This window comes from Cutaneotrichosporon cavernicola (assembly GCF_030864355.1).
Source record: "Cutaneotrichosporon cavernicola HIS019 DNA, chromosome: 5".
Classification (NCBI taxonomy): Eukaryota; Fungi; Basidiomycota; class Tremellomycetes; order Trichosporonales; family Trichosporonaceae; genus Cutaneotrichosporon; species Cutaneotrichosporon cavernicola.
Window position 1 is genome coordinate 2436313 of NC_083397.1, and position 19712 is coordinate 2456024.

General features: G+C 53.6%; 6 protein-coding genes across 6 annotated transcripts; 2 read left to right on the plus strand and 4 right to left on the minus strand.

The window, feature by feature from the left end:
- Positions 1–267: 267 nt before the first annotated feature.
- Positions 268–4142, plus strand: CcaverHIS019_0509690 (uncharacterized protein; the record flags this gene model as incomplete). Its single annotated transcript, XM_060602187.1, has 13 exons — positions 268–565; positions 607–770; positions 805–899; positions 1028–1865; positions 2479–2556; positions 2599–2695; positions 2732–2763; positions 2801–3470; positions 3506–3602; positions 3655–3780; positions 3821–3881; positions 3919–3968; positions 4025–4142. The coding sequence occupies 13 exons, from the start codon at positions 268–270 to the stop codon at positions 4140–4142; spliced, it is 2724 nt and encodes a 907-aa protein (XP_060458606.1).
- Positions 4143–7321: 3179 nt separating this feature from the next.
- On the minus strand, positions 7322–9572 carry CcaverHIS019_0509700 (uncharacterized protein; the record flags this gene model as incomplete). Its single annotated transcript, XM_060602188.1, has 10 exons — positions 7322–7565; positions 7618–7891; positions 7955–8242; positions 8281–8411; positions 8454–8841; positions 8880–8958; positions 9019–9117; positions 9161–9222; positions 9307–9370; positions 9408–9572. The coding sequence occupies 10 exons, from the start codon at positions 9570–9572 to the stop codon at positions 7322–7324; spliced, it is 1794 nt and encodes a 597-aa protein (XP_060458607.1).
- Positions 9573–10381: 809 nt separating this feature from the next.
- On the minus strand, positions 10382–13110 carry GLC3 (uncharacterized protein; the record flags this gene model as incomplete). Its single annotated transcript, XM_060602190.1, has 16 exons — positions 10382–10596; positions 10637–10712; positions 10755–10917; positions 10962–11030; positions 11072–11144; positions 11184–11496; positions 11547–11608; positions 11644–11870; positions 11914–12019; positions 12056–12103; positions 12163–12194; positions 12233–12332; positions 12371–12679; positions 12719–12921; positions 13005–13032; positions 13098–13110. 16 exons carry the CDS (start codon positions 13108–13110, stop codon positions 10382–10384), a joined length of 2037 nt encoding a protein of 678 aa, XP_060458608.1.
- A 407-nt stretch (positions 13111–13517) lies between these two features.
- Positions 13518–13995, plus strand: DPH3 (uncharacterized protein; the record flags this gene model as incomplete). Its single annotated transcript, XM_060602191.1, has 2 exons — positions 13518–13700; positions 13738–13995. The coding sequence occupies 2 exons, from the start codon at positions 13518–13520 to the stop codon at positions 13993–13995; spliced, it is 441 nt and encodes a 146-aa protein (XP_060458609.1).
- A 453-nt stretch (positions 13996–14448) lies between these two features.
- CcaverHIS019_0509730 (uncharacterized protein) lies at positions 14449–15189 on the minus strand (the record flags this gene model as incomplete). The annotated part of the gene is made up of 5 exons (XM_060602192.1): positions 14449–14851; positions 14895–15019; positions 15058–15076; positions 15125–15143; positions 15186–15189. The coding sequence occupies 5 exons, from the start codon at positions 15187–15189 to the stop codon at positions 14449–14451; spliced, it is 570 nt and encodes a 189-aa protein (XP_060458610.1).
- A 54-nt stretch (positions 15190–15243) lies between these two features.
- TPK2 (uncharacterized protein) lies at positions 15244–17630 on the minus strand (the record flags this gene model as incomplete). Its single annotated transcript, XM_060602193.1, has 11 exons — positions 15244–15278; positions 15338–15370; positions 15739–15791; positions 15836–16065; positions 16101–16157; positions 16223–16305; positions 16342–16546; positions 16585–16849; positions 16885–17087; positions 17126–17363; positions 17413–17630. 11 exons carry the CDS (start codon positions 17628–17630, stop codon positions 15244–15246), a joined length of 1620 nt encoding a protein of 539 aa, XP_060458611.1.
- Between the last annotated feature and the right edge of the window lie 2082 nt (positions 17631–19712).

Below are 19712 nucleotides of genomic sequence, written 5' to 3' on the forward strand. Positions count from 1 at the left end.
CGTGCTCGATTACAAACATCCTCCCATTATCCCATTAACCCATTTAATCCACCCCATCATCGCGCTTTGCCATACTGCCATCCTTCAAGCTTGGCGACAGCGACCACCGACAATATACCAGCGCGGTCTGTCTCCTCTCCTTCTTCACCAGCACCCCTCGACCCGTCCGACAATGTCCATCTAATTCCCACATTGAAACGACAACCCGTCTTCCTTACTGTCCACCTTATCGCCACTCATCTATCCGAACCGTGCGTCATCGCAACAATGCCCAAGCGCAAGTCGGCGGAAGCCGGCGCCGCAGCGACCCCGTCCCTCTCATCCTTGGACGCCGCTCTCGACCTTCTCGCGTGTGAGATGTTTGGTCGCCTCGAGTCCCTCACATCCAAGTTCGAGGCTGCGGCTGGCGTCAAGCTCAACGAGGGTGTTGTGATGCGTAGGTGGGAAGAAGCTTCCAAGCGATACTTGGTCATGAAGAGCATGGACGAGCTCACGTGCGGTGGCAAGGGTCTCACGGACGGAAGCATGGTCTTGGATGGTGATGGTGGCGACCCAGCGGCCAATGGTGGTAAGACCAAACCGCGCAAGCCGGTACTAATGTTTCAGATTCCGGATCATACGCGCGCCCTCTACCCAAGTCGCATCATCCTGGAGCAGTGAGGGCATTCGAGCTCGACGCCGATGAGGAACTCCAGTGGCGTCGCTGGTCTCCTCGCGTCAACGATATGGTCCTAGTGGAGCTGCAGGGCGGCGCGGTGTGGCCAGCCAAGGTAAGGAGGCCGGGAAGGCCCAGTTGATGATCAGATTATTGAGAAGAAGACGTTCTTCCAAGGTCGCAGTTCAATACCAAGGGGCAATAACTTCTATCCCATCCGGGTCTACGCTGAGGACATCGAACCGTGAGTTCACTGCGGACTCGTTGCCCCATCTCCGTTCCTACGAACGAGCGCTCTCTACAATCCGTTACGACCTCGAGATACCGCCACGGCCCCTCAGTTCCTTCCCTTAGGCTGCCACTGAATCTCAGGACCATGACTGTCAAGTCGCGCCTGATACCGTTGGAACTCCGATCGTCTCCGCCTCTCTTGGCCACAACTGGGCTTATCACTGCATACAACCACGCCCTCAACCCAACCACCTTCGATATCTTGGCGGGCAATCGTGAACAAGCTGCGGCGTACGCTCGCACCCACCCCGGCGCTGGCGACGAGGATACGATGTCCAAGATCTCAGCCGAGAAGGAGAGCTGGAAGAAGTTTGTCAACTGGCTCATGGACGAACGTCGTGTTGAGAAGCTCCGAAATCTCAGCGAGGAGCGTGACAAGCGCCTTCGGGAGGTGACATCCTCCTCCTACAAGGACTGCGACACCAGCGGATGTGACGAGATCGATAATGTCCGCGCGCCTAGAAGGCGTCGAGTTTCTGCTTCCCTGCCGCCGTTTGACTACTCGAGCACAAAGACTGTGCGCAAAGTCGAGAGCGAATCGAATGAACGTGGCGGGATCTTCCGGATCGCTCCGCTTAATGGTTCTCCGTCGTCGGGTCAAGGGTCGTCGTCCAGTAGCTCGAGGAGCCTCACGCCCATGTCAGCGTACATTCGCCCAGCCTTGTCCGTCCCGCTCCGGCCCAACTCACCTCGCCGAACAGACCGCCGTCGTAATGGCGTGTTTGCAGGGGTGAGCGAATTCAGCCCCCGTCGCGGTTCAACATACACCCCTCCGCGCGTTCTTCCCTCCGGCGATGAGACAGCACCGTTCTCGCCAAGTCCCGCACCTTCGCTCAAAAGCTTCGACTTCTGTAGTCCGCTCAGCAGCAAGCACAAGTCCAACGACGACGACGTGGTCATGGTGTCCAAGAACGGAAGCGTGGGTTCTAGTCTCGAAGCGGTCAAGGAAGAGGACGGAGAAGATGGAGACTGGACAGTCGTCTCCAAATCCCGACGGAATGAGCGGACCAGGCGAGCGGGATCTGAGCCATGCGAGAAGGCCAAGTCTGTCGTTCCTCGACCTGCAGGCATGGGTTCGGATGATATAGCTTTGTAATGGACCCCAGAGTAGTTGGTTGTACGTATATGCATGCCTTCTCGCGGCTTGGATTGAGCATCTCGAGGAGCGGAGTGTGTCAATACTCCGAAAAGAGCCTCCACCCTGCACCTCCACACGGCTTGGCCATTTGCCACCCGACTACCATTTTGTCTCGTTCCAACCAGCCTCGCGACTGTCATCAGATCATCAACCACCTCCGGCCGACATGTTCTCTAACCTGGGATTGTTCGCCCAGCACCGTTGCCCAGATGTGGACTGCTGTCGTCCAACCTGTCTTTTCAGTCACTCCGAGATTCCCGCGGCGCGTCGGGCGCCACGAGGACATGAACAATTTCAACAGGAACAATCCAAGTCGACCCGTCTACCGACGCCGACAGCAGCGTCCGCTCCCAAGCAAATAGTGAGAGATGGCTCCAACAAACGACCCGCGGAGGTGTGCTTCGAGGAACCCGTCCAGAAGAAGGCCCCCACGGCTCCGGTCCGCCTGGGATCTTCGTCAACATCACGACCTGTGAGGCCTTCGTGGATGCACTCGTTCCTGCTCACGTAGCAGCCACCATCAGCACCGACTACATCCAGACCTGTTGGCCCGCCAACACTTCCCTTGACCAAGTTCTCCCCCCAGCCTATCGCAGATCGCCAGAAAGCTCGTGAGTGGGATTTATCAGCCGGAATGTTGACGACAGTTCGCACTCTCTACACCCAGTTCGAGAAGTTGGTAAGCATGGCATGATACGTGCGCACTAATTCTCAAGTACTCCCATGTCCTGTCTCACCATCCCTCCCTTGCTCAAGAATCTGCAATCGACCAAGAAAGTGAAGTCTCGACTACCACTCGCAACGTCAAGGCGTACAAGATGGCCATTCACCAAGCCGCGGTGTCTATCTCACGCCGATCTCCCCCAGATTCAGTTCCGCATGCCTCGATTGGCACAGTCAAGCAGTGTCGCGAAGCCGCAGAGGCCGCAGAAGCCGCCAGGGCTAGCAAGCTGACCATTGACCGAGTCAGCGGTTTCTGCCACGACACTTCAACTCTCATTCAATGGGGCTACCCAGACTACGACAATGTGGAGCTGTCATCTCCTCCAGTCGTCCTGTCAGAGATCACAGAGCGACAAGCGTGCGATCGGTGTAAGAAGGACTTCGACCCAAACGTCACGTACGAACTGGGCGTTTGCGTATACCATTATGGCCGACCTCGGCCCGAGAGGAAGGACGGGAGACGGGTCTGGCTCTACACGTGCTGCGGAAAGGAGCGCGGAGGCCCGGGGTGTGAGGACGGCATCCACGTCTTCTCGTTCCGTGAAGATGACTCGAAGCTCGCAGCCCTTGAGCCTTACCAAACGACGCAGCAAATACATGAGCGGCATGCCATTCCAGCCAAACGCGCCATGGAGATTGTCGGAATGGACTGTGAGATGATCTGTGAGTACTTATTGTGACCTGGGCTGAGTCTCGAGACACAGCTAGCGGCTCCTCGCTCGCTCGTGTCACAATCGTCGATGAAAACGGAGGGACCATCCTTGACGAACTTGTTCGTCAACGTCACCGTATACTGTAAGGCCTTCCTTTGGCGTGCTCTGAAGCCGACCGGATTCTGACCTCCCAGCGATTGCAACACCCGCTTCTCCGGCGTTGTCGAACAGGACCTCGAGTCTGCTACCATGGACCTCAACGCTGTTCGGAAGGCAGTCTGCTCGTTCATTGGTCCTAAGACGATTGTTGTTGGCCATGGGTGAGTGTCCAGCTGGTACCGCTTGTCCGCTGACATAGAGGCTTGAAAACGACCTTCGTGCCCTCCGCCTTCTTCACGATCGCGTTATTGACACAGCCATTGTCAGTCTCACTCCAGTGGCCAGTTTTAACAATCTAGCTCTTTCCTCACCCCAATGGTCCTCCGTATCGGCGAGCCCTGCGCGACCTGTAAGTAGACCCCCTCTCATTCTAAGAGGCTGCTCTTGTCACATGTTAACAGCTAGAGTCAAGGACCATCTCGGCTACTTCATCCAGGATAATTCTGTGGCTGGGCATAGCTCGGCCGAGGATGCTCGCGCTACGATCGAGGTGTTGAAGGCGAAGGTTCGTGGTAATGCATAAGTATGTATGTACAAATGGTGCATTCCAGTATGTGAGCATTGCTTCAATCTGAGATGTTACTACATATGGATGAGAAAGGCCAGCCCCAATATGTATGTTGTGGAAGACTCTCGTGACTATTTTCAAGTTCAATTGCTCACTCAATTTCAGGCCTAGATCAATCATTCCTTCAGAAGCCAGTGTCTCCCGCTGTCCTCTGTCGTCTGACAGCTAGAAACGTATTGGGGGATATGACCACTCGACACTTCAATTCCTCACCCAACTTTGAGCTTCAGGCCACGATTCATCTGCTAGTCAGTGAGTGGCTCGCATAGCACTCTATAATCTTGCGCTTTCTGGGGCTACTGCTATGCCCAAATTCAGTTCTATGGCGATTGTATTGAATTTAGACTGAGACCCCAGTTCGGGCCGGTGAATCAGGGGTTCGAGATGGGGCTGGGAGCCTCAGCGGTTCGGATAGGGTGGTGCTGGCGACCTAGGTGCTCGCCGTTCTTGCCCTCAATCTCGATAGCCCTCGGCTGGTGTACCTTCAGTCAGCTCCGAGGAACAGTACAACAATAAGAGTACTTTTCCTCATTCATCAGCCGCACTTGCCAGGAGTGTTGATACTTAGGGACCCGTTGGGAGATGAGTCCTCGCTCTGGAAACGCTCGGAAGTGATCATCCTTGGAGAGAGGTGGATTCTGGCTTCGTCAGCGTGAAAACCTGCGTGTGTAGCATAAGATAGTCCAAAGTCCAGGACCGCTTTTCCGAAGACTCCTCAGTCTGTCACTGCACTACTAAGTGAAGGTGAGAGTGTCAAGTCTCGAATATTTGAAAACTTACCGTAATGTTCATGAGTGTTGAGACTGCTCACATCGGGCTAGGACGTCATTATGATCAGTATCATCACATTGAAGATTGCCCGATCGCGGTAGTGATTAGCTGGTTCCGGTGGTCCTTTTTACTTTTGACTCGTCAAATTAACGTTCCGGGAAGTTGAAAAGCCGAACACACCTCGGAGCCTTGGGCTTGTTGCTAAAATTCCTCAACATGAGAAGAGGCTGTTTAATGATCATACCTCGTTATGGTAGTCTGCGTACCTTGGGGACTCATTCGTAGTGAGGATCAATGGTGCCTCTAAATGGACTGCTTTCACGTCATTACTTGCACACAATGAAAATGGGAGACAGTTATACTCGGGGCAGAGTTCGCAATCTCAGGGCAATGGTCAGCATCCGTCCTGTAGAGGCGATTCGAAGAAGTGTTTTGCTAATGATGCTGATCGAATGGGCCACATAAACATTACCTCAGGCATTCAGTTGTACTGGCTGCCGGTTGCCGGCTGGTTGAACACCGATCTCTGTATCCTTTTTCCTCATTGTAAATAAGTGACGATCCGTATACTTGCGATGTGGATAGTAATATGAACAAGGCCTTGCTCTGTCTCCAGTATTTCCGCTCCGCTTGGGTGATGAAATGACAGTTGGGTATTGAAAATACACCTAGAAGCAGGGAACCTCTAGGATGCGTCACCGGAGAGAATTATACGTTGTAGGGCTAGTTGCTTGAGCTACAACGACTGTTAGCATGGTGGATGACATACAGGTTTGTTATCAGTGGCGTTTATGTCGATGCTGTTAGGGGGGAAATCCCAAATCAATTGTATTGCGCTTTGCACACATCACGGTGTGCAATTAAATTCCACTTCTGGTAATACTTACTTGGTGCTGTTGGTACTTGTGGGATATATCTCCCCTTGTGGTAATGTTAGTCCTGGAAATTTCATGGCTACAATATGCACATAGGAGCTGTTTCCCCCGTTCCCACAGTCCGTCTGTGACTCGGAGCTCAGCCGAAATTGTTTCAATACGTAGGTCGTATACGGAATGCAGACTCTCCTGCCGAGCTAGAAGCATGACCTACATTGCAACGTGACACAATCGACATTGCAATATAGTACAGTTGTGACTGTAAAGCCTTCCCCTTCGCAACGCATCCAATGGGCCCCGTATGTTGGAGCAAGAGTCTAACTGAATGTGATTGACACATCTTTAAAGCCCTATATAGCAGTTGGGCAATTCCCATGACGGAACGCGACTGAATGAAACTTGGACGGCTGGCGCTCTGTTTGGAAAGGGATAATGAGGCACAACGATGAGGTCTTTCTAATGTGACTGCACCTAACCATCACATATCAACAGTTCCTGTAATGTTTATTTCAACTTGGGTGCGATGGAAAAGGTTGTTGCAGGTGCATGGTATGTTTTTGGAATTGACATATTGGCTGCCCGTACAGTTGATATTTCCCAGGATAAGACGTTGACCTTCCTTACAGGGGTGGCCAGATCTAACATCATTTCCATGTGTCATCAGCTATATACGCAACGGCGAAAACGCCTAGCCATACCATACTCTATCATACATTGTTTCATTCACTACAGTGGATGGCGACTAACCACTCTTGTTCATTGTGTCTGGCCGAATGGGAGCGTCGGGATACTTAAAAGTCAGGTCAGTAGTCTACAACAACTGTTAACAGTTTGTTCATGAAGTGCAGCTCATCAAACGATACCAACGCCGCGGTCCTCATTCCACGAAGACCAACCAACTCTAACTACAAAAGCAGCAAGTTTAGAGTAGATAGAGAAAACTCGACGAATTTCCTGTGCCTACCCCAAAACCCCAAATCCCCAAATCGGCATCCAAGAATAAGAGTTACTGAACAGCGCAGAGAACGAAAACCCTACACTTGTGGTTACAGACGATAACGCAGATTCAGAGGTATCTGATACTAAATCATTGCATGAATGAATGTTGAGCAACACGCCTTCGTTTCAAAGGAAGCTCTGGTGCACGGCCTCTAAATCGTTGCACTATGGCAATACCCCACGTACTGAACGTGTGAGATCCTCGCCACTCCCTGGAATTCCGGTGTTGATAGCATGGTGTGGCCTTTGTTGCTGCAGAAGGCGCCGACGGAGTCTTTACAGCACAACAGGCGGTGGTAGCGTTTGGGGTTATACTCGACACTCGTAGCAAACACACGTTAGTGGTCGGCAGGAATGAATTGTTCGACTCGCTTTTTTGTTTTTACTGGACCAACCAGTACTAAACTCATGACGAGAAGCACATCTGATTCATATTATACGAAAGTGTCCTACTTCTGAACTCTGCCGCATGAGGCTACAGAGTTTGAGCTAGAATGCTTGGCCGCGTCCAGCAGGCTTGCGAGGGTCACTGGCAGCGAGCCACTCTCCGCTTGGTAGTCGAGCAATTGCATGCGATGTCGAGGTCGAACGGGGGTCCTGGTACGACACATTGTAACCGAGTCTGCGGAAGTAGTCGACGGTGCCATTGTCATATCCAACGAGAGGAATCGGGTTGTTCGGGTCGGGTGCGTCAAAGTAGGTGATTCCAGAGAGCTGGTCATGCCAACGCGGGCTGTAGGTTTTGTGTTAATTATACACTCGACAAGGTGGCTCATCTCACTCACTGGCCAGTGCACTCAGTTGCGTTCAGCCCAAGGTCGAGGTAGTTGTACAACTCCTGCAGGGTGGCCGTAATAATCCGCGAGCCGCCTGCGGATCCTGTCGCCATGATGACCTGGCCGCTCTCGTCTTCGACCAGGCTGGAAGCGATGCTCGATTGGGGCCGTTTACCAGGCTGGATGAAGTTGATGGGATTGGCAGCGAAGCCAAAGGCGTTCACGGAACCGGGGGAGCTGAAATCGTCCATTTCATTGTTGAGGATGATTCCGTCAGCAGTCACTGTTCCGTCAGTGAATAGTACTTGGCGGGAGGGATAGAAACGGTAGTTGGGATTGTACTCACTGACTCGCGAGCCCCAAAGGAGGTTGACGGTAGTGGTCAGGCTGATCGCCATCCCACTGCCATCGACGGCGGCCAAGTGACTGGTTCCACCTTCCCTTGAAGCAGGGGCATAGTTGGCAGGGTTGTAGTATGTGCCCGGGTACGTGGTGTTTCGAGGAATCAAAGCACGAGCGGCGGCAGCCACTTCGTCGGTGAGATACGAGGCCTCGAGGGTGGACACATTGGACGTGAAAGCCGGGTCTCCGAGGGTGGCGCGTTGGCCGTATCCGAACTTGTTGGCCTCAACGACTTTGGGGTTAGCATTAACTGAAGACTAGGGGGCTCACGGAAGTGGGTAGTGAGATAAGTAGACTCGACAGTCTTGGCAGCGGGCTCCTCCAGGCCCTCAAAGATCTTGAGAGTCGACAGGACGATGGCACCAGAGCTGGGAGCTGTGGTCGAGAAGATCCTTTTCCCGCTATTGTTCAGCACTGCGGCGACTTTCGGGGGAGTCACTAACCGATAAGAAATGGAGGCGGTCTCACGGAGAATAGGGGCGTAACCCGCCAGGTCGTCGTGAGTCATAATCCCGCCGGTAGACTGTATGGCCTTGATGATGTTATCAGCGATGTCGGAGTTCTGGTAGAAGACCTCTGGGCCCTCACGAGCAATGCGCTCAAGAGTGTTGGCGATCGAGTGAGAGTAGACTGTGTCGCCTTCCTTGAGAAGGGTACCGTGAGGCGCATAGACCTTGGACCAGTGCTCGTCCTGGAGCATCCAGCTGCTCTCAGCCAGGTTCTGAGCCATGTCGTAGTTGACAGGGAAGCCGTTCCGAGCCACATTGATTGCCGGCTCGAAGAGCTTTTCCCAAGGGAGAGATCCATGGCGATCGTGGAGGAGCTTCCAAGCTAAACGCGTGTTAGTCTCAAGCTATGCCTCAACTCACCGCGAACCTCGCCTGGAACGCCGACGGCAAGGCCACCGATGGTGGACTTCGTCTGATTGACACCGTACTGGCTATACATCTGTCGTCGTCAGGGCTCCAGCCTGACTCCCTCCTTTCGGTCCCGGGAACACGAACTCACAGTCTCATTACCAGCCGCCGGCATAGTCTCGCGGAAGTCGATCTGCTCGTAGGCATGGGTGCCGTCGTCGTTGTTGTAGCGGATGACCATGAAGCCCCCCTGGGAATGTTAGCGACAGCGACCGACGTTGCGAGTCACGTACTCCTCCGATACCCGAGTGGTAGCCAGCGGTGACACCGACACAGAGGGCAGACGAAATGATAGCTGTATATGTGAGCTTGTCCCTGCCTGAGCCGAGTGAACGTTTGGGGGAAGGTCGCGGAGAAAGAGGGCTCTGATCGCACTCACCATCTGCGGCATTGCCTCCCTGGCTCATGATTTCCACGCCGATGGCTGAACAAGTCCCGATTTCCTATTACTAGTTGGCGACAACGGAGGCGAGTACTCACCGTAGCAACGGCGCCGTGGGTGCCGACATCGCTGAAAGGGCAGCCTCCAGGGTTATAGCCCCAACAGGTGCCCCAGCGCTTCTCGAGTCCAGAGCGGACAGCGATTGGAGACGCCCTGGCGGTTGCCGCCAGCAGGACGATAGCAAGCCGTACGAAAGAGCTCATGTCTCTGTCAAGTCAGTAAGAGATGGAGAAAGAGAGGCAGGCTAAGCAGTTGATGGGGTGACGAGCGGGTCTTCAAGAGGCATCCAGAGAGTCCAGTAAAGCCTGACGTCACAAAACTCTGATAGTTTAAGTTGGCCAAGCTTGAGTTACCAGGAACGTCGGCCCTGTGGCGTTATATTGCGGATGTGGTCGATTCCGCATCGTGTGGTGCCTCCCTGCGGCCAGGTGACCACTGCTGGGCTGGAGCAGGGACATGGTGCAGCAGCGTTGCTGTGGTAAAGAAAGCGTTGAAGCGTTCGCCCGTTGAGGCGTTTGCCCAATGTCAGTGAGCAAGGGAGGGAGGGAGTGAGCAAGGGAGGGAGGGAGGGAGGAAGGGAGGGAGGGAGGGAGGGAGGGAGGGAGCTGTAGAGAAGCCTCTCGAGGGAGATGAACAAAACGGATGGTTTAAGAATCGGAGCCATCACTGTACATATCTATGATTTTACCACTTCTCCCGATCTCCTGACCCCGGAGGATACAAAGGGCTCACGCGGACAACGCGGATCCCACGCTCTAACGGGGGGAGCTTTTGTTGGTGACCTGCTTGCGGCTCGGCGTGAAGGCATTGCTGTTCAGAGGTCTGCTCTTCGCAAACTTTGGAGTCTGACCTTCTTGCAGTCGCCCAAGCCGGAACAAGTGGGTGCCAGGTTCACAAGATTTACGAGGACACTCCAGTACAGCAAGAGTCTGTTCTGTACATACAACTCGAGTCCACAAACAAGTCTAAATGCATAATTTCGTACTATCTTCGCATGTCATTAGTGAGATCTTTACAGGCTAAGAACGAGAGCGGATCGCGAAGGAATGTAGACCTGAACAAAGTTCCTGCGGCCGTTCCACTCCATATCCGTGGTGAAGTACTCCCCAGAACCGTCGACACGGGAGTGGCCGCCGAAAGCTTCATCATCCGTGTTGAGGACGACATGGTACTTGCCAGGCTGGTCAACTCCAACACGGTAGTCGGTAAAAGAGTTGGTAGGGTGGACTGAGAGGTGTCAGGGTCAGAAAGGCTGTGACACACTCACAGTTGAAGATGAAGAGCAGACCGGCCCGCTCAAAGACAATAACCTTGTCGCCCTCGTGCTTGAGGGAAACGTACGCCTGCGAGTGAGCGGAAGAAGCTTGAGAGCACGAAACACAAACCTGAGGCGCGCTCAGCCAGCGATATTTGCTCTCCAGGTTGTTCATGGCACCATCGAAGCGGTTGAGGAACTTGTAACGGAGGAGGTCGTCATCAACAAGGTTAAACTGGCGACGAGCGTGGGCGAACGAGTTTCCATTACCCTCACGGGGGAAGTCCATCCACCTGTTTGTCAGCATCAACGTTCTTTGCTGGAGTTTCCAACATACTCGGGGTGGCCGAACTCGTTACCCTCAAAGTTGAGATAGGCCTCACCACCGAGGGCGTGGGTGATGAACCTTCAAAATCAGCATTACTCCGTAACCTCCTGGCAACATACCGGATCATCTTGTGGAGGGCCAGGCCGCGGTCGATAATCGGGGTAAGAGGAGAGAGAACGGACATGAAATCGTCTGCACCAGTGAGCATAGGCCCGACTTTCAACGACCTACACATCTCCTTGTCCATCAGCCAGAACGCCAGCGTCTTGTCTCCGACCAGGGCCTGGTCGTGGCTCTCGGCGTAGGCGACGCTACGCTCGAGGTGGCGACGGTTGGTAAGCGTGTGGACAATGTTGCCCATCTCCCACTCGTCGTCCGACTGTTCCTTGAGGATCTTGATCCACATGTCGGGAATGGCCATGGAAAGGCGGTAGTCAAAGCCAACACCACCCTCTGGAACAGGGCGACACAGCGTCGGCATGCCGGAGACATCCTCCGCAATGGTGATGGCATGGGGATACAAGTCGTGGATCATCTTGTTGGCCTTGGTAGTGTAAGTCACTACTCATCTCGTTCCTTTGCCAAGCCACTCACGAGCATAAGGTAGGTCATAGCCTCGAGGTCAACGTCATCTCCAAAGTACTCGTGGTAGCCACCTGTGGTAAGCAACGGTACACAGGACGGGGCCAACCTGAGAAGCCGACGCCCATGCCATGGTGCTTGTACATCATGCTGGTAACACCGTCGAAGCGGAAACCATCGAACTTGAACTCGTCCATCCAGAAACGAAGGTTGGAGAGTAGGAAACGCTGAACCTCCGGATGGCCATAGTTGAAGAGACGCGAGTCCCACAGGTCGTGTCTGCCCCGTGCTCCCTCGTGGAAGTAACAGTGGTCGGTTCCGTCAAACATGTTGAGTCTGCCCATCAGCTGAGACTTCTGAGACTTCCGGTCACGCTCACCCATCGAGAATGTTCTTGCATGCATGCGAGTGGACGACGTCGAGGAGCACTGTGATGCCCATACCGTGGGCCTTGTCAATAAGACTCTTGAGGTCCTCCGGAGTGCCTTCACGTTAGAGTCTACATGGAATGTGAGACGTACCGTAGCGGGACGAAGCGGCAAAGAAGCTCGTGACCTGGTATCCGAACGCTGGTCGCAGTGAGCCAGACGTCCGGGACGTGCGTGAGGTGCATGAGGCCGTAACTCACAAGCGTAATAAGCATGCTCCATGACAGCCATCCTAAGTGTCAGCACTGTGTATTGTGTCTCGAGGCTCACATTTGAATGGTGTTGTAGCCAAGGGCCTTGATGCGTGGCAGAACGTCATTCTCAAACTCTTTGTATGTAGTCACACGCTGAGCAGGACTGGAGATGCCGACTAAGCATATCAGCGCCGTCGGGGGTCTGGGCACATACCGTGCGCCTCGTAGATCTTGAGGCCATCAACAGGGTTGGTCGAGTGTCCGTGCTTGAACTTGTACGTCTCCGCCTCCGGCGGGTTCCAGAAGCGCGCGTCATAAACTGGAGAGACATTCAGGTCTTGAGTGACGCGGGTGATCCACGCAGGCAGGCGGTCGATAGAATCGCCACTCGGAGTGGTCATGGAGATCTTGAGCATGGAGTCATGAGGGATGGCCGGCACACCCGGGCTCTTGGGAGGAACGTAACACTCCCACACACCGAACTGCGACTTGGTCATGGGGTTGGCGGTGTGCGACCAGCCATCTGAGGTATTAGTCGCTGCACTCGGATTGCCAGACTCACTGAAGTCGCCAATAAGGCGGGCCTCTGTCGCACCAGGCGCCCACTCCCTGTAGGTCACACCGCCTTTGTCGTCGATGGTGAAACCGAGAGTCTTATACCCTTGGCTGAACTTGTCAAGGCCACCCTCGTGCTGGTTGATAAAGTCGAGGGCCTTCTTGTACTCAGTGTAGCGATTGCGGATGGCCGGGGCGTAGGGCTCGAGCCTGGCGATTAGTTGTATCCCCCCCGCTGGTATCCTCCTCCAGATAGCGAGACCAGGCATAAGAGCTCCCTCCACTCCACGCACCAAGGATCGATCTGGATGACGCCGGTTCCTGATGTCAGCTGAAGCGAAGGGAGAAGGGAGACAAGTCGGCGTCTTGTGTTTGAATGAGCTCACCGTCATCAGGCATTGTAGATGTAGCCTTGTTCGTCTGCGATGCCATTTTAAAGTGAATAGCAGAATCAGAGAGGGGAGGAGAGAGAGAGAGAGAGAGAGAAATGTCGAGCTGAAAGTTGTGGGGCCTTTGTATCAATTGTAGATTAACTATGTAGGATGTAGGATGTGGGCTGATCCTTTAGGTGTGACGTTGGGCATGAAGGGGTCATGTGAGGAAGGCAAGGAGGGCGGACTGTTCCAGCCGCCGGCATGTAGAAAATGGGGACATCCAACCATGGGGACCCCACCAAAGTCACGTGAATCGGCCCGTCCTCCGATTTTCAATCCCCCTACGTTCTCCGCCTAACAATTTGCCACCAACCATAACACTATACCTCACTCGACAAGCACGAACAGCCGTAAGCGCTTCGTCCACTCGCGATGGTTTCCTATTACGACGAGCTCGAGATCGAAGACTTTACTTGGGACGACGAGGCAAAGGTCTACCACTACCCATGTCCCTGCGGCGACCGTTTCGAGATATCAAAGGTGCAGCTGCGCGACGGTGAGGAGATCGCAACCTGCCCCAGCTGTAGCCTCATCGTTCGCGTCATTTACGACTACGTGGGTGTACATACATTGACTCTGCTGACAACGTCAGTTGGACTATGAGGACTACGAGACCTCGGATGAGGAGGACGCAGACGCTGAGGGGTACGACACCCCAGACACCACCACTCCCCCCACCCCGGCCGCCTACAAGCCTGCCACTGACAAGCTCACTGCCGACAAGTCGGAGGACAATAACACGTCTTGGCAAGGGAATGATTCCGCTTCCGATGCTAGGGACCCCAGCGTGCTTGAGAAAGCGATTGAACGTCTGGACCTCGCCGACTCTCCATCTGTGAGGCAGACATGACTTGACGACGACATGACGCCAATCGATTCGTCCCTCCATCTGCGGCGTGTGAATCACGCACGCTATGCCAACCCTCGCTCCGCTCTCGGCCCACTCCTGCATATCTTGCATTGCCTTGTTAAGTGTTGATACTCATTGTACAGATGCCCATGTTACATACACATTCATAGTGTAGTGACAGATTGACATAAGAGTACATTCGTCGATCTCTACCTACCGACAGCATCTCGTCGGCCAAAGCAAGATCGCACAACTGTTCCCCATGGAGTACGGACGTGGCATGCCGGACAGTGACTGTGGCGCGGGACAATCTCGAGCGCCCCGCTGTCTCGCGTTGAAATCTTGGCTAGACAAGTGAGGTGCGCTAGGTGAAGGCAGGGCTCTCCCATGTCCGGTATCGGGGCTGGGCAGATGGCGAACGACAGATGGTCCTGAAAGTCAGTCGCCTTGAGATCATCTGCGTACCTCGTCAGAGATGGGGTGCTGGCACAAATGGCAGTGCAAGGAGGCCTCCGTCTCGAAGATAAGCGACCACTTGCCAAGCACAACTTTGCTTGTGCGGAACCGTGTATCGCTTAGATCCAAGAAAGCTTTGCCAGTCTCGTCGGATGGAAGCACCGAGTTCAGCAGCCCCTTCAAATCCAACGTAACCTCGAGTGACGGATCTGCTGGCGCAAGCTGCGTGACTTGTTTCACGAGGCCATGGTTGGTCTTGTCCGAGAGGACCGATAGTCTAACACCCGGGTCACGAAGGCGCACCACGGCGGAAGCGATGTCAAACGTTTCCTTTGAGAAGCAACGGATATGGAGTGGGAAGTGTATGAAAGGTGGAGCTCGAACAAGAGTAGCTGCAGCACTTGCGTCAGAAAATGCAGTTCAGAGACTCATCATAAACCTACATTGCCTTCCGCTCTACACTGTTGCGGCGCGCATCCCTCTTGAAAATGTATTGACATTCTGTGTCTTTCGAAACGTTGACCCACAGATGTCGAGATCTGTCTGGGTTCTGCCACGCCCATTCAAACTGAACGGGGGTTAAACGGGGAACAATGTCAAGCTCACCTGAAGTGCAGTAAGCTTGCTGGGGAAGCAGCGCAGTTAGGGATGAGACTTGGGGTAGGTGACTCACCCATAAACGAGCATCTGGACTTCCAAAACAGATTAACGACATCATTCTCACGAATTCTCACCCATGGGCGAAATCGGGACGTCCTCCAAGCTCCCTGCTTGAGTTCCCCGTTGTGCTGCCTAATTCGCCTTGGTGGGTTTGGGGTCGATCCCACCTGAGCATCAGTGGACTTTGGACTTTGGACTTTGGACTGTGATGGCGTTCTCAACCCACGTAAGTTCGTTTCGAGTTTGGAATTGCCAGCGACTTGAGGAGGTAGCAAGCATAGAATGGCGGATATGAATGGTTACCTTCAGCCACTGTCGATCTTGACTTTTTCTGTGTTGCAGCCATGGTCGCGATATGACGGGCAGGTGGTTGATGAAGCAGAGGTTCGAGTTGAAATGTGGGTCACGTCACCAAAACAATGGTGTTATTAGACTGCCACCAATTTACCTCCGCCCGCCCTTGCCACATAAAGAGGTTGAAGTGGACGCGGTCTATCAACACGTCCGACTGACCGGTTCACGTTCATACATTCTTACTATTGGCTGGTACAAGGTTATTTCCGTCTTCTCTTCCACTAAAACATCGCGTCTGCGCCTAGAAATCCACGAATAGGTGGTCGTACTGACTGGTTCCAGTTTTGCCATACGCGCTGACATCTGCCTCTGCATAGCGATCGAACCTGCCCTGTCAGTGTAATTCTTCTCCGCCGGACTGTCAACGTACTGGCTCGCATCACCCTCTCCGTCGATCTTGGGCACGTAAGGGGCCGGAATCTCGCGGCGGTAAAGCTTGTCCCAGTCGACCTCAGCGAACCATCCGTGGCCGAAGATGTCGCCAGACCCTGCGTGGAGGTTTCCGTAGCGCTTAGTGAGGTCGCCAATAAGGAGGTTCTTGAGGAGCTCTTTGGCAAGAGGGTCAAAGTACGTGGGGTAGCGGACCTTGCCTGCAATGATCTTCGTCGTCAGCAAGTTCATTGCTGCGTTCTTACTTTCTCGTACAGCTTCATAGGGTTACCGTCCTCCGTGAAGAAAGGCGGGTAACCAGCCTAACGTCAGTCACCCCAACGAACCCCAAAGCGGAGTCGATGCCACAAACGCAGCAAAAACGTACGAGCATCTCAAAGATCAGGACACCCAGTGCGTACCAGTCGACACTCTTGTTGTAACCCTTGGACTGCACAACTTCAGGAGCCACTATCTGATCAGCACACATACTGGCAACGGCCTCACAGTAGTCCGGAGTGCCACAGAGAGTCCATGTAATGTCAGGAACATGCTTGGCGAAACCAAAGTCGGTCACCTTGACGTGTCCGTCAGCGCCAAGTAGGATGTTCTCGGGCTTGAGGTCACGGTAGATAATGTCGAGAGAATGAAGGTAGTCAAGAGACAACGCGACCTCGGCCGCGTAAAACTTGGCGACGGAGTTGGGGAAACGCTGACGTCAGTTGAAGCGCTAAGGACTCGCGAGCTCACCTGGCTCTTCCTGAGCAGGCTGAACAGCTCTCCGCCAGCCACAAAGTCCATGACCATGTAGAGGTTGTTGACGTCCTGGAAGGTGCCCCAGAGGTTGACGAGGAATGGGTGCCGGACACGTACGAGCATCTCGCGCTCAGAGTTGGTGTGCTCGACCTGCTTCATCTTGACGACCTTCTCCTTGTTCAAGACCTTGACAGCGTAGAAGCGGCCGTTGTGCTTGGAACGCACTAAGTGGACACGACCGAACGACCCAGTTCCCAGGCTTGGGTAAGCACACTGTCAGTACCAAATACCCACGTCCTCTCAATGGCAAAGTCAGCAAGAGCGTAACGACCTGCGGTCTTCTTCATGGTCTGCGGAGTGCCCTTATTATTGGTTGGCGTCCTGGAGCCTGGGGTCTGGCTGGAGGCGTCGAGTGCTGCCTGCGATGCAGCGGCATTGATAGCTGCAACTCGAGCCTGTTGCGCTGCGTTGTGGAGATTCGCCTGCGCATGTGCGGCCTAGACGATGAATACCCGAGAAAATGTCTGAAACTCACCTGTTCATGGGCCTCGCGGGCCTTCTCGCGGATGCGATCATCATCAGCGCTACCTTGGCGGCCGTCTGGCTGGATGGAGAGGGTTGAGACATCGGCCATCTCGATGCTGTTGTTGCGGTTGGACTGCACCTGCTCCTGAGTCTGCCCTGCCGCGGCGGTGTTGATAGCTGGTTGAGTGGTAGCAGACGTAGTTGACATCGATGTTCCAGTGGCTGACGACATGGGCGGAGACTGCTGGCTGAAGGTGAGCATATGCAAACGACTCTGGGGAACCGGGAGATGCTCACCCCTCAACATCCATGGGAACCGAGGTGTCCGCAGCCGGCTTGGGAGCCTGGACTGGGGCGCTTTGAGGCGGCGACTGCGCCTGCACTGGAGACGATTGCACCGGAGGATTGGACGTCTGACGGCCGAGACTCGACGTCTGGGTTGACGGCGAAGGAGGCCCGCCTTTGTTGGATGCCTGCCGACGTTGGTGGAACTTGTCAGACACCTTTGCAAACATGGCAACAAGGGTAGTGGGTCTTGAGGATTAAAGAAGTTTCAAGGCGTTCGGTGTGCGAATCGAGGCTGTCCTCGTCAGGTCAGATGGAAGGGCGGAAATGCGGTCGGGTATTCACAGGTAGATTGCGGCCCCGGAGTCGAGGGAAACGGTGCAAGCGGTACACAAGAAAGGACGAAATGAGAAAGTGGATGCAGGACAGAGGTGGTGATGAGACGAGTTGTTGTTGATGGTGATGTGTGAGTTGAAGTGTAGTGTAGTGGTGATGGTGTAGAGGAGGAGAAGGTGATGGTGAAGGTGATGGTGATGGTGATGGTGATGGTGATGGATGGTGATGGATCTACGAGAGTGGGCAATGAGGTAGGTTGAGGATTGAGCGTGGGGGGGGAGAGGGGATGATGACTTGGGATAGGGTGAGTGTGGGGGAGCAAGGGAGGAGGGCGAGGAGGGAAGGTCTGGAACTAGAGGGGACTTGGTACAAAGTACTGGTCATACAAAGTGTCAAGTACTCTGTACCCAGTCAGTACTTTGTAGTACCTAATACTTTGTTTGAGATGGCTTGATACAGTAGACCTATGAGAAGCCAGTAGGAGGGAGGATTGGAAGGAGACAACCAACAGGCTAGGTTACCATACCATATGACAACGAAACCACAAGACAAAGGACTATTAGGCGCTGTTCAGTGGTCAGCTACCAGCTACCAGCATTTGAGTGGGGGAAGGGAATAATAGTACGGTATAAGGGGACAAGAGACAAAGGTAATGACAATATGACGATCGATTGAGGTTGAACCAAAAAAGGTAGCAACTAAGGCAGGTGATTCAGGTGATTCAAGTGACGAGTATGACGTGTTTGCCCTTTTGGTCCCTTTTACACTCCATGCCCATTTCGCCCTTTGCTCCTCCGTACCCTCAATCACTTGGCCCTTTGCCCTCTATCATCTGCAATCATCTGGACGCAACTTTCCACTTATGGCAACCTGAAAGAGACCTGTGCCTGAAATACCATCCCCCCCAGGCCCACAGGCCCACAGGACAACAGGACATCAGGCCCACCCGCCGGCAGCCTGCAAGCTGCAAGCCTTGCAAGCCCTTTGGCCGAAACGTCGTCAGTCATATTTACAACTGCTGCCCATTCACCCCACCCATGTTTGCCTAATTCTAACAATGAGAGGCTTCAAGGTGGGCAGTCATACATTATAACAGGACGAGCATTTGTTCTAACAGTAGTATGGTACATATACGTACATACTTGACAAGGACCTCATTTACTGTAAACTAAACCCTGACAACGACCATTGTGGTCGGCTTGAAGAGAATCGGGCCTCGCCAATCAACAGGCCGAACGCACCAAAGGCACCATTTGGTATTTGATCCTTTCGAGTACGCTCCTCTCCTCAGCTCCTCAGATCCTCAACAGATCACAAGATCACTCACTGCCCGTCTCTGATTCGACTCTATATAGCCAGTTGGTCGAATCCAATGTCCGAGCAGACAGCGGATCAGTGCAAAGGTGTCATCAAGTCTGCTATTTAGTATTAAGTCTCCAGTCAGATGGATGCATGGGTGGCCATGTCAAACGACTTGAGGGCTTGGCCTGGGGTTGGGGGAGAGGGGCGCGCCTCACAGCCCTATGATAGATGTTGTCTGCGTACCTGCGTCACACATACACACACCACAGGATCCACAATCCGTATCATCCTTCCACAGATTAACAGAAGGAACGCAAGGACATATCCTTTTGATCCCTAATACTGCACTCTTCTTCAAATAATTTTTTATTCATCCTCAATAGTTCTCACTACCTGTTCATTTGCATCCTTTGCAGACAGTGTCCCCAATCCTAACAGCCATAAAGATTGTCAGAGGCCCATGGCAAGAGTAATGGCGTCATTTCAATTGCTCCCGTCGATCATTCCTACCATGCAATGGAGGCCTGAGGAATTCCGGATGTGGCGGAATGCAAGTGACTGCAAGACATATCCAAACCACGTGATCTTTTGTGGGGCCCTCGTTTCACATGGAAGCATTTTTGAACGCCGAGGGGCTTAGGTTTGGATTGACTCTTTTGCTATATTAGGTAAAA